Source organism: Diabrotica undecimpunctata, chromosome 1, assembly GCF_040954645.1.
Source record: "Diabrotica undecimpunctata isolate CICGRU chromosome 1, icDiaUnde3, whole genome shotgun sequence".
In the NCBI taxonomy this organism is placed as follows: domain Eukaryota; kingdom Metazoa; phylum Arthropoda; class Insecta; order Coleoptera; family Chrysomelidae; genus Diabrotica; species Diabrotica undecimpunctata.
Genome location: NC_092803.1, coordinates 161,456,508 through 161,470,236, shown reverse-complemented (window position 1 = coordinate 161,470,236; position 13,729 = coordinate 161,456,508). Strand labels below are relative to the sequence as shown.

The 13,729-nt window shown below is 31.6% G+C and overlaps 1 protein-coding gene across 3 annotated transcripts in view; it reads right to left on the bottom strand.

Moving 5' to 3' along the window:
• The window catches only part of LOC140432444 (solute carrier family 2, facilitated glucose transporter member 1-like), a 219,037-nt gene that overhangs the window by 16,299 nt on the left and 189,009 nt on the right, over positions 1-13,729 (bottom strand). The window contains exon 1 of one of the 3 annotated variants that reach the window (XM_072520353.1): positions 895-1,125. The exons of the other annotated variants lie outside the window; for them this stretch is intronic. Within the exon in view, the coding sequence (XP_072376454.1) occupies positions 895-978 (84 nt within the window). The 5' untranslated portion in view covers positions 979-1,125. Of the gene's footprint in view, positions 1-894; positions 1,126-13,729 lie in introns of those variants that run through there. 3 annotated transcript variants of the gene reach the window in all.

The following is a 13,729-nucleotide window of genomic DNA, read 5'->3' as shown; positions in this document are numbered from 1 at the left end:
TCTTATATCTAAAAAAATGATTGCTTTGGTAACCCTAAAATAATTTTTGAGAATTGCATCATCTTTTCCATAACTTTCCAAGAATATTTTCTCGCTTATTATGCTATTTTCATGGTATATTTAAACCAAATTTAGTATGTTTTATGATTTTTTTTTTTTAATTAACTTAACATAGCAAATGTAAGAATGATTGAGAATTGCATCATTTTTTTATAACTTCTCAACTATTTTTTGACAGTTATAAGTTAGGTATAGTGTGTTATTTTTATGACGTCTACACAACCTACAGCAACCAACGAATATGCATATCATATGCGTCTATAAAATAACCAAATGGGAAAATGTTAAAAACCATCATTTTTTATAAGTTGTCAACTTTTGTTACCAAAGCGCATTTTGTTACCTTCATACATTTTCAATGCCGCATAGATAGCAAATTAAAATTGAATTACATTGGCCAGAAATTTGGAAAATGACTTTTAACAAAAATCTGTAGATTGCCATTATTTATACTAGGAAACGAAAACGGAAAAAAATCCCATTTTTCAAGACAACAAGTAAAAAATGATAAAGTAATAAAAATTTATATATATTTCTCCACGTGGCTGTCTGCTCACTATTTTCACATTATCTAGGTAGAACATTATTTATCGACGCGACAGATACAGCCTTATAAAAGAAGAAAATATCAAAAGAGGACTGAAAAAGTAAGACAACTATTATAGAAAAAAAGTACATAGGAATAGAAAAGACGCTCGTTGAGAACGAATAATAAAAGTATGTTATCGAAGAAAAGGTATTTGAATCCTAGAACGAAACATTATTTTTGCATTACCTATCTATTTTCTTTTTATTTCAAAAATTATATCATTATTTAGGTTTATAAAAACTCACCCCATGGATTTGCTTCTTTTTCGGCAAATTGGCCTCCAACTGAACAGTCGAATCTGCGATAAAAGTATCACCACCTTTACCCATCTTGTTGGATTAGAAAATCACTTGAACAAAAATATTTTGGCTTCCTGATGCACTCACAAATATGATGTTTAATCCGCTTTCCCTTTCAACAAAAAGACTGGCCAATGTAATCTCTTAATACAGCCCAGCCTTCGCGGTATAACTTGAGATAGCGTGAGCGCATTCGGTTTTATAATGTTAAGTTAATTTGAACTCGATCGCTATTGGTCGAAGTTAAAGGCGTAACAGGGGTATGGTAGAACGTCACACACACACACAGTGGTGCCACGGTTGGAATTTACCCAATACGTCTGGCGCTTGCTTATCTTTGTGATTTTCCGATTAAGTAAGCAATATTTGATACCTGGTATTTGTATGATGTAGCATAGAAAAGAGAAATGTGATATCTTCATATTAAAGTTGATCGATTAGGTCTTAGACAGTGTCGCATAATACTCATTAAAATATGAACTATCAGACTAATGTTTATGGATATCAATCAAGAGAACAAACTGGCTTCAAAAAAGCAATTTGCACTACTGATTAAATATTAATATATTAGTACTTAAGACTAATGAATGTCGTATAAAAGAATTTATATTACATTACTAAAAAGGTCTTAATATAAATCTTAGTTAAACGAATACGAAAAAAGGTTTTAAAACGAATCTTCCTTAAACGGAGACTATAATAAACCCACATTTAAATAACTCAAACAAAATGCAATGGAACAAACATAACCTAAATAATTTTATAAGTTATTATATAGTTATAAAGTAATTATATAGTTATTCTTTTCTTCTGATGCCGTACGTTATGCATCTATAATAGCTAGGTATTCCGCAACAATTTCGTACTTTGCTAACCATTATTATTGTTGTTTGCGATCTGGTCTACCTCCACGTTTGATATTGCCCATTAAGGTGATATTAAAGAAGACAATATCTCTTGTGGCGTGTTATATAGACTATTTAGGTTTAAGTATAAGACTTTTCGCTGTTTAACAAAATTAACTCTTTGAGTATTTGCTCTTCTTAGATCTTCTTGATTTGTATGAGCGATTAATAGAATTTTGAGTAACCTTATAAGACACCATATTTTGAATACGTCTATAAGGTTTATTGGCATTATTTTAAGTAATAAAAGTCTCACAACCATACATTAAAATCAGCCATATCCATATGTAGTATTTCTTAAATTTAGTAAAAACATTTCTAGCCATCAATATTCGTATCCTCGTTTCTTTGTTGAAGTTTCATTTAGTGTTTAAGATAGCCTCAAGATATTTTAATTTCTCAACTCTAGTTATCTTGTCTATTTATTTTGATACTTTTTTCTGTTGAGCAAGTTTAACAATAATTTCTACATACTAACAGTTTTGACGCAATATATAACACTGGAGTGATTCCTGTAGACTGGCTCCATCTTTGTCGCAATATCTAAAAAACTCAATGCTGGAAAATGCTCAGAATGTCGATTAAAAAGAATAATGCACCACACTCTTAAGAATACTACACAACAGAATTATACGCAAATGCGAAGAAGATCTCGAAAATACACAATTTGGTTTTAGATATGCTGATAAAAACAACAAGTGATATTAATGTTAGTTAATTTTTGTTTTTATAAGTATTGGTTCAAATCTTATGTGATAGCACTTTTTGTTTCCGAAAACTTGCGACACTATGTAGGACCATTAGATAAAATCGTGCGTGAATTGTGTCAAGCTCAAAAATCGCAGTCGTAGTTGCTCTCAAGTCGGTAAGTCACGTGCGTGACGCTCTCTCTAAAATGCAGTGAACAAAATGCGCGAACGCTATTTCGCGCGATATTCAAAACCCGGTATAAATAAACAATTTCGTAAAACTCTTTTAATTCGTAATAGTTATTGTGTAAAATATTCTCTTGTTATTAAATGTGCTATATCCATCAATTACTCTATATTCTTTTCTTAAGTACAACTTGCTAAAACCAAATACATACTGAATCAACGCCTTAAAGTCTGCTAAGTTATATCGCAGGAATATCTTTTAACAATTCCATGGTCCTAAAATATGTGGAACTGCACCCTGTGAGGAAAGGAATTCAATAAGCTTTCCCCAAACAATTAGTGTAGATTACGATAAAGGAAGTAGTGACGTACTTTTTGCGCTAAATATCTTATTACAAAAATGCCGTGATTAGAGAAAAGATGTATTTGTATGCTTCGTGGACTTCGGAAAGGCGTTTGATAAAGTACAGCATGTAAAGCTAATGCAGATACTAAAAAGTATAGAAATAAATCACAAAGATATTCGTGCCATTAAAAAACTGTATTGGAATCAAACTGCTTTCGTAAAAATTGGAGACAACTACACCGACGAAATCTCCATACAACCTATGCATTACCTTTAGAAACGACTTGAGTATATGACTCAAATTAAACTGGTTAGGCAATGATCTTCCTAGCGGCTGACATTGTGCTTATTCGGGATTGTGACCATGATTTATTTCAGCTAATCTGATGGTATTTTTCTAGTACTCTATATGTTGTTAAACAGTTTGTGTAGACAATGAGTGCTGAAGAGTTTAAATATTTCCGCAATTACGTTATCGGATCCTTGTCAGGTCCTTATCATTTTTTAAACTTAAAATCACATATTTCACTTAAGATTCTAATCTTGGTGGTTTAGTTACGTCTGTGTTTGCATTACTAACATGCAAGCTAAGACGATTAGACAAAAGATTTAGTACGTATGTTTACCGGAGTTTGGAAAGTTCTTTGGGATTTATTATAGTGATGTTGGTTTTTATTTTTGTAAAGTTTGTTTTCCTGAAAGTGTTTTGGTGTTTTATTGTTAGTCCCGTTGTTGTTCCACGTCTTCTTCTTTTTTTTTTAGTTGATATTAAATTCTTTTTTTTCTTATTTTTATGTAGTCATAATTCTGTCTGTTTTTCAATGTGCCTCCAGTAAGTTGTGTCGTTCCATCCTTTTCGTGGTCGTCCTACCGATCGTCTTCCAATTTGGGAACCGTCTCTTGCCGACGTGATTACTCTATTGTTGTTCTCATTAAGTTTATATGATGGTTCCATTCTACTCTTCTATTTCTTACCTAGTCCTTGATGTTATTTACCTCACATCTCCGTTGTATATCTGTACTTCTAGCTCTGTCCCATAGTGTCTTACCATCCAAGTTTCTCAGTATATTAAAAATTAATGGTTTCGAGACGTGACAAAAGTGAAAATTTGACAGAGTTAAACTTAAACACTTGAGAACAAGTGTTTAAAATTAAATAAAATAACATTTGTAGATGTCATTACACAAAAAAGGATAGGAGACAGACCAAGCAGATAATATATTAGCAAATATATAGGCGGAAGGAGAACACATTAGATAAACTGTAGAGGCGAATATGAGAAAAATGATGAAACAAGATAGGTAAAATATGTACAGAAGTCTAAAATATGGAATTGAATAATAAAGTCGAATTAAATAGCATCCAATTTTTATATAAAATAGTCTTCTGAGCTATAGTGAGTAAAAAAGATTATTAAAAATAACACAGGATTATTACATAAGCTTCTTTGATTCAAAACAGTTATACATTGGAAACCATGGCAAGTTACATGAAAAAAAAAAGATAAGAGGTATTACCTGTGTTCAAGTGGAGGAAAAAGAGGGATACCTATGTCCAAAGATGAATACTCTTGGCATATAGAAGAAAGTTTTCTGAAACGTCAACTATGCATAAGGTTAAGTCGCTTAAGATGTACATCTACTGATTGATATCTTGGTTGTGATAGTTGGCAGTTTATAGAATAATCGTCTCTTATTCTATCAATTTTCGAACATAAACCTATTCTTGTTACTTACTGCTTTCTGTTCAAGGCTTGTTGCCGTATACATATGTTTTTTATATTACTGATATTCATTAGTAGACTTTTCTGGCTGTGCTATTGATTTCTTTCAAAAATGGCGAAGGAATTGTAAAAAAAGAAAATTTAAAGGCTAAAATGCGTATAAATGTGACTTTTATTCGTTTTTTAAGATTTCATTACACATTCTCCTATCTCTTATCGAAAACCATAATACCATAAATTGCATTTTTTCTTCATTTTTACATTTCTTTTCTACAAAAAAATATTTTCCTCTGTTTATATACCCTCAATACATTATATACCCCTGAAAATTCATTTTATTAATACAAACTTTTGTTTTCGAAGTACTTTTACAAAAAATATATATGTATTGTATGCAAAGTATTGACCTTCTTACAATTTGGTTTTAATCTGGCAACACCGCTATGACCGACAGACGGTTTTTAGCTTTTGTATATTGGCGTAACGAATATTTTCCATTCAATTTTATCTCTAAATCATAAATTCAGGCCTATGTGTTAAAATGCATGTGTACTTGAGGAAGTGCGGTAAAAACGAGGAAAATTTAAAGGGAATTCAGCGGATTTCATAGGATTTCATCATATTCCCGTTAATTTACATTTTGTTCGCAGTTATTGATGACCATTGAATTCGTTAAAGCGATTTAGTAACGGTTAGTTCCTTTTATCTTGATTAAAATAAATTGAGTAATTATCTTCTATTAAAATAGAACAAAATGCGAACTCGAGCGAAATATTTAAATTATTTTCAAAATATTTTACTCTTGTAATATTTATATCCTATATATACGATACTTTTTAAAAACTTTGATTGATAAAAAAATTTGATCGATTTTTTTCTTTGCGGCTTAAATATGTGAGACTAACAATTTAAGATATAGAGTTGAGAATAAATTAAAAAATAAAATTTAATATTATTTAACCAAATTGGTAGAAGAAATTTTCATACAAACTTGAAAAACTGATAAAAAATGTTGTTTGGAAGCCGTAGTTGTAGATTATATAATTATATGAACTTTATTTTTTAATGTGATTTTTTAGGTCATATAGGTATTATATGAACTTTACAATTACGACCAAAAGATGATCAAATCGGACAAGAAATGAAGTGCAAAAGAAATATTATTTATCAGTGTGTTCATAAAGTGTGAAAACGGTCTATTATCTCATGATTTAATTATTTTCAGAGTTAAAGCTCTGAAAGGTCGATTTTTATTTTTGATTTTTAACCTTTTTGGAAAAAAATAACTGTTATCTTAGCAGATGTGACGTCATCGATATTTTTTTAAATAGAAAGGGCATATTTTTATCTTCAATATTAAAAACCCTTATTTTTCTGAGTACAACCGTACCAAACTCATCACATTCAAACTTCAGTATGCAGAGTGTAAAGGAAACCAGTGCTCGTATTTCTTAAAATTTAATTCAAAATTTATTTTACAAATAATTACAACAAATTTGGCCTATTGTTGTACGATACAGAAGGTAGATTGTTTATCTATTAAAGATAACCAATTACATTCAAATTATAATGGCTTTGTAATAGGCTGTGGATCAACAAGACAATAAAATAAAGTGGTAACGACTGTACTCAATATATTGCCAAAACTCAAGTAGGCTGTGAAAACATGTCAAATTCTTTAGCAACCAGACAGGAAGTCCGTAATTACCATTGGATATGTCAATATTAAAAGGATTTGTTGTATCACATCGATTTAGAAGTCTGCACTAGTATCTTTTTGGGAAATATTACCCTAATAGAAATTATTTGAAATTACGATGGTGCTGTCAGAAAAACAGCGAATAGAAGTTTTGATGATCTTAGGTCACGGCGATCGTAAAAGAAGAATGACCGAATGCGATATCTTTAATGAAAAATATCCTGATCGAATACCAATAAGTAAAGCCACGGTAAGCAAAATATTGCAAAAATTTAATGATATTAGCAATGTAAGAGATAAGCTCAAGAGTGCCAGAATCATTGTTTCCGACAACAATCAATTGAATGTATTGCTTGAAATTGAAGAAAATCCTCATTCCTCAATTACAACCATGAGAATTAATGTTAATGTTAATTGAGCTAATAGGCAAAAATGCCGTTATTGGGCAACAGAAAATCCCAATTGGACAATAGAAGTTTATACCCAATATCCCCAAAAAGTAAATGTATAGGCTGGGATTGTTAGGCATACCATTGTAGGCATACCATTGTAGGAACGTATATTTTTGACGGTACTGTGACGGGTGAAAGATACTTAGAGATGTTACAAATTTACATAGTTAAAATTTTAACCGCAACATTTCTAGATATCAATACTCCTGGTCAAATAGATTCAACCATTTGGTTTCATCAGGATGGAGCAAGTTCACATTATGCTGTAGTGGTTAGAAATTTTCTAAATGCAATTTTTTTCAATCGCGGGATTGGACGACGCGGCTACTTTACATGGCCTGCTAGGTCGCCAGATTTGAATCCCATGGACTTTTCTATTTCGGGTTATTTGAAAAGTAAGGTATATGTAAAATGACCTACCAATTTGGTAGACTTCAAACAGAGAATTCATACTGAAATGCAACAAATTACACCAGTGATGTTATCAAACATAACCCAATAATTCATTGGACGTCTTAAATAATGTCAATTAAACCAAGGAGCTCAATTCGAGCATTTGTTATAATTATGTTATTTGTTTGTCTTTAATATGAAATGACTTTGATAATTTTCTTCGTAAAATAAATTTTGAATTAAATTTTAAGAAATACGAGCACTGGTTTCCTTTACACTCTGTACACTGAAGTTTGAATGTGATCCGTTTGGTACGGTTGTACTCAGAAAAATATGGCCTTTTAATTTTTCAAGTATTTAGAGGGAACAAACAAACAAACAAAAAGATGAAAGGAATATGCAGAATAAAATGGGAAACAGCAATAAAATTTATCAGGGAGGAACTTATGTATAAAAATACTTCTTTTTCTTAGCCTTCTGTCGTCGATTTTTGGACATAGGTCTCTCCCACTCCTTCCGTCGATCTTTCTCTTAAGCAACATACTTCCAATTTGTTCCGGCTATTCTTTTTATGTCATCTACCCATCTCATCTGTGGTCTTCCACTTGGTCATCTACCTTTGTAAGGTCTATAATGTATTGTGGCATTCCAACGTTGGTCTTTTTATCTAGTAATATGACCTGCGGAGCTCCATTTAAGTTTGGCAATTTTTGTTTTTGATCTTACCCAGTCGTTCTTCTTTTTATCTAACAGTTTTATACCTAACATTACTCTTTCCATTACCTTTCTGTTGTTGCTAGTTTGTTCATTTTGCCTTGGTTAGGCTCCAGTTTTGATATCCATATGTCATGATAGGAAGGATGCACTGGTTGAACACTTTTCTCCTCAAGTATTGAGGTATTTTGCGGTTCTTAAGTATCCAACTGAGTTATCAAATCCTGCCCATGCCAGTCTTGCTCTTCTAGTGATTTTCGCATTTGGTTCTCTTTGTCAAGTTTCAGAATTTCAGAACGTCTGAATAATCTGATACGATTCTAAGGCAAGTCCCTTTTTCAAAAGGCATATAAATCTATAATAATTCATCGTGATTTTCATAATTGTGATAACAACACAAAAAAACTAGAAACTCGACTTCAAATTGCTTTTTTATTTATTTATTAACGGCATCAACCACTGACAATTATTAGCGGTAGGATAAAATACCAAATACAAAGTAAATTACAATTTCAGTTGGTACGTTAATTAAAAATTTAAGGTCTAAAAATTAAGATCTATATCAAATTTCTTTATAAGAAATATTTAACGATTTTTATACTATAATATTAATTATAGGTTTAATTTCGCTAAAAAGAAAATTTTTATACTAACTAGTCTAGAAAAGTCTAATAAATTAGCAGGTTTGTCTATTACAAATAACCTTGAATTATATATCATGGTCATGGTCAATTTTACTCGTAGTTCCATGTAAAACATTAATATTGATGTAATTAGTTCCAGAAAAAGTGTCAGATAATTATCACTTTGATAAAATTTAAAAGTATATTGTTTAACTAGTCCTAATTACGAGTACTTTGTAACAAATGGAAAGCCATCATAATACAAATTTTAATTCTTTAGTGTGTAGAAATGGGTTACTAGGGAAGTGTCCCCAACCCGGAGAGTGGAATTATGGTGCCAGTGCCACAAAATTATAGTTAATGGTTATTAATTTTTTTATGAAACTATTGAACTGCACTGAAAATCTGAAAATCACTGTACTAACAGAGCTATTTAATAGATGTCTCCATAATAGCAAGATCCCTAAAGACTGGAACAAGAGTCTAGTAATACTCTTACACAAAAAAGGGGACAAATGTGATCTACAGAATTATAGACCTATATCGTTGCTCAGTCAAGTATACAAACTATTTATGAGAATTATTAACAATCGGTTAACCTATAAAATGGACAATTACCAACAGGTTGAACAGGCTGACTTCCGCAAAGGCTATAGTACATTAGACCATCTGCTGACAATGAGAACATTGATAGAGAAGGCAAATGAATACCAACTACTCGTATTTCTTGCCTTCGTCGACTATGAAAAGGCGATAGATCAATAGCATAATAAAAACCTTATCGGGCTACATCACAGAACGTTTTCGGAATATCTGTTCCATGATCAGTGCATATTTGGGTAAAAACCCTTTAAATGTAATTTGATTAACTTTGAGTTACATCTTTGATCATTAAAAACTATTTTTGAGATGTTATCATGTTTAGACATCAAAAACTCTATTATAAAAATAACTATAAGATTATAAAAATTAAGCACAGAAAAAGGTGTGTATGATATAGTGCAAATTGCTACACAATAATAAAAATGTTATCTGTTGCTGTTTTTATGTCATATTTTTATTTATATATTCGAGAAAAACATGCATTATCTACGGTAGCAACCTTTGTAGTTTGAACCAACCGTTTCAGGAATTTTAATAAAAAATGCAAAAGAAACTAATGACAAACTTGACAGATTGATATGTTTGACGTAATTTGTTTTGTTATTCAAACAATAAATAAGATAAAGGTGGGTATATCAATAATTTATGCTTTTTAGCATGTAATAGGTATGTATATACAAATCAAGTGTCAGAAAATGTTGAAAAAGGACGCGATCCAATTTGAGACTTTTTAAATAAATACAAGGTATCAAAATAAAGCGGATAAAAATAAACTAGACGCTTTTGAAATGTGGTTATATCACCGCATGTTAAGAATATCCTGAATTGATCATCACACTTATTGATATTAGAACAACTTAAAGTAAAGGATAGATTGCTTAAACAAATACAACAAAGATATTTGCAGTATTTCAGACACATTGCTAGAAGAACAGGTACGATGGAAAAACTAATAGTCGAAGGTAGAGTTGAAGGAAAGAGACCTAGGGGAAGATCGTTGGGTAGATCAAACAAAAATATTGATTAACCAAGCTTTACATGAAGCCGAACAACTAGCCCAGGACAGGGAAGGATGGAAGGAAATCGTGAAAAAACTGTAAAGGCCTGATGGTGTCACCACATTCCAAAAGGGATTAGGACTGAGGAGGGGGATCAAAATAAACAAATTAACATAAATAGAAAATATATACAGGGAGTTAAACAGTTAAACAGGTAATGAGGAAAGATCCGCCAAGATAAAAGAAACTGCAATACTAAAATTACAGAAGAGACTACTGCAGAATGAAGGTGCTAAAATAAAAAAATAATCTTGAAGAACAACGAAGGTAATAAAAACAAGAAATGAACATGGCTATTGGTAGTGAGCAAGAACGAAATTATTAAGACCATCAAGAAATTCTACGTACAGCTATTTTGCACTAATGCACAAGAGGAAACAATCATAAGAAAGAAAATAAAAATGAAATCGGAAGATCTTCCAGAGATTGATGTAGATGAGATAAGAGCATCTCTAAAACAAATTCAACTTAATAAATGTTGCGGAGAAGAACCAATCCAAACAAAACTGCTACAATATGGGGGTACAGCATTACTACAAAATTCCATAAAAGTTTTGTTTAATAAATTTCTAGATAGATTAGAACTCCTAGTAGAATGATAAATCTTGAAAGTTAAACGATTATTCAAAAAGGTGGTAGTAAACAAATAGGTAGTACCGACCTTTATTACGTTTATCTCTCTTATAGAAGTTATACAGCAAATTATACCAAATCGAATAAAACCTAAGATAGGTTTTTCCAGTCAAAGCCTTCAACAGAGCCAAACGTTTAGGTAATTACGGGATTAGAGAAAAGCTCTAACAGAATATAATAGCAAACTAAGAAGGTTTAAGAATAGAACGTGAAGACAGTTCTATGAAGACATTACCAATTTAGCCCTACGATGTGCTTTCAAAAACGTATCTTAGAAGATGAAAGATTTAAATAAAAAATTTTATTAAAAGTTTTTACAAACAAAGAATTAATACGATGGAACGAAACTAACACCAAAAAAGTATCAAAGGTAGATAGTTACGAAGGATGCTCGATGTGATGACCATTAGTCTCTATGCATAAATTTGCCCTTTTGCTTAGAGAACGCCGAATTCTTGTAAAAATTCCAGTTATTATTCCAGTTAAGTTATTTATATTTATATTGGTTGCAAACATTTGTATTCTTAAATAGAGTTGTGCACGATTTTGTATCGGAACGGAATAACAAATGCTCTTATGTATTACTATACACAATAATAGCAACGATTCAAATCTGGCGACCTTGCTGGCCATATATGCAGTCTATTATAGAAAGTTACCTAGCTAACCTCGATAGTGTAATTATCAGTGTCTTTGTAGTTATTATCAAAAAAGTCTCGTACATTGCTGCTAAAGTGGGCCGGACAGCTATCATGTAGAAACCATAAGTTTTGCCGAATGTCAGGTAAAACATTTTGCAGAAAAATATACGTAATCAGCACCATTTAAACGAGCAGACAATTTCACAGGTCCAAGGAGATAATCGCCAACTAGTCCTATCCAGACGTTTATGCTAAACCTAGGCTGATGCATAAATTTTTGAACAACATGCGGATTGTCACTAACGTACAAATAATAATGTCCATAAATATTTCAATTTTTTGTGAATGTAGCTTCGTCTCAAAACAAAATGTGTCTAAAAAAATCTTTATTTTAATTTTGCTGATTTTGTAACTACAGTAAAACCTCCGTTAACCGAAATAATTGGGGGGGAGGCCTTTTCGGATAACAAGAATTTCGGTTAAAAATAACATTGTTTTTTATAATATTCTTGATCAAAGTATTGGTATTAAAAAATACTATGAGTTAATTTCGTAATGTTTTCTAATAAGTAAATCTAAAATAAAGTAATAAAATGAAGGAAAATGAACAAGTTTCACATGCTTTTTTAAACAAATCTGCTATTTTTTTGCGTTTTCGTTTGACAACGATGTTTCTCTCTCCCTCCATCGTTAATTTGCAGAACGTCATGAGTTTCCCTCATTCGATTGTTCGACGAAACGTAAAGCAATCTGAAAAGGACAAAACTTTATGTAATGACAACAAAAATTAAGAATCTAGTCGTGTCCCTAACTAATTAGGCCTACTGTATAAAATTCTTTCCTCTAAAGTATTGAAAATCTCGACGGTCTTGTGCTGCCTGTTGCCTCTTGGGTCGTCATCTTCGTCATCTGATATGCTCAGGTTGTCTTGATAAAGAACCATATCAATGATGTCCTGGTCGATGAATTCACGTTCTCAGTCATCAGCTGCTAACCAGTCACGTATCTCTTCTTAGTTAATTTCGTCATGTTCCGGCAAATTTTTAATGAAAGGTTTAATTTCTTCTGTCGTTTTCTTACCATTTTTTTCTTCAGGATCGTCAATCAAAATCTTATCAAAAAGTTTTTCCAGCATTTTTCCAAAGTTGAAGATTTGATCTTGGCCCACGACTCAGCTCACCAATAAAAATGTTTTATTGTTAAAGATTTGAGACTTTCGGGAACACTTTTGGATTAATTCGTCTCCTGTAATAACAGATGTCTTAAGAATGCTTCTCTATAATGTCTCTTGAATGTCTCTTTGACTCCCTGGTCTAACGGCTGGATTAAGCTTGTGACATTCGGTGGCAAAAATCTGACCATTGTCACCATTTTGTAGATTTTGAGGGTGAGGGCGCATTGTCAACAAGCAACAATGCTTTGATAAGAAGGTTTTTTGATTTTAAAAAGGATTTTACACTTGAGACGAATTAATTTTCAAACCATTCTAAAAATAAAGTGGTCGACATCCATGAACTTTTTTGGCTTCTATACCTTAAAATGCCTTTTCGGAAATATCTTTTAGAGCTCTTGGTTTTTGTGATTTCCCAACACACATAGACATCAATTGGTGAGTGAAATTAACGGAATTGTTTACGTTTTGCGACAAACATTTACTTTTTATTGATGAAATTATTGAAACTGTCAGCCGTTTCGGTTAAACGATGTTTCGGTTAAGGGAGGTTTTACTGTATTTAGCGAATTCTTCACGAGCATAAAAATCTCCTTATAACAGTGCTTGTGCATTTGGAAAATAAAAAGAATATAAATTTTCGTTGAGTAAGATATTTCCTACGGAAGATTTTGAAATTGTAGGATACATGGCAGAACGTTAATTTCTATATTTTCCTCAATTTCCATTAAAATAACTTCTTCATGCGCCGCTGTTCAATCACTGAACCTATTTCTCTTCATCGTTGATGAAGAGCTGTAAATGCGAGCGTTACACCTTAATAAACCAAATTCATATCAGCGTATTCTTGATTAGTAAAAACCTTTTTTTGTTGGATTGAAATTGTTGTGTTTAAAGGCCACAAAGTAAAAAACTAAAAGATAAACTTCGCCAACTGACAACAA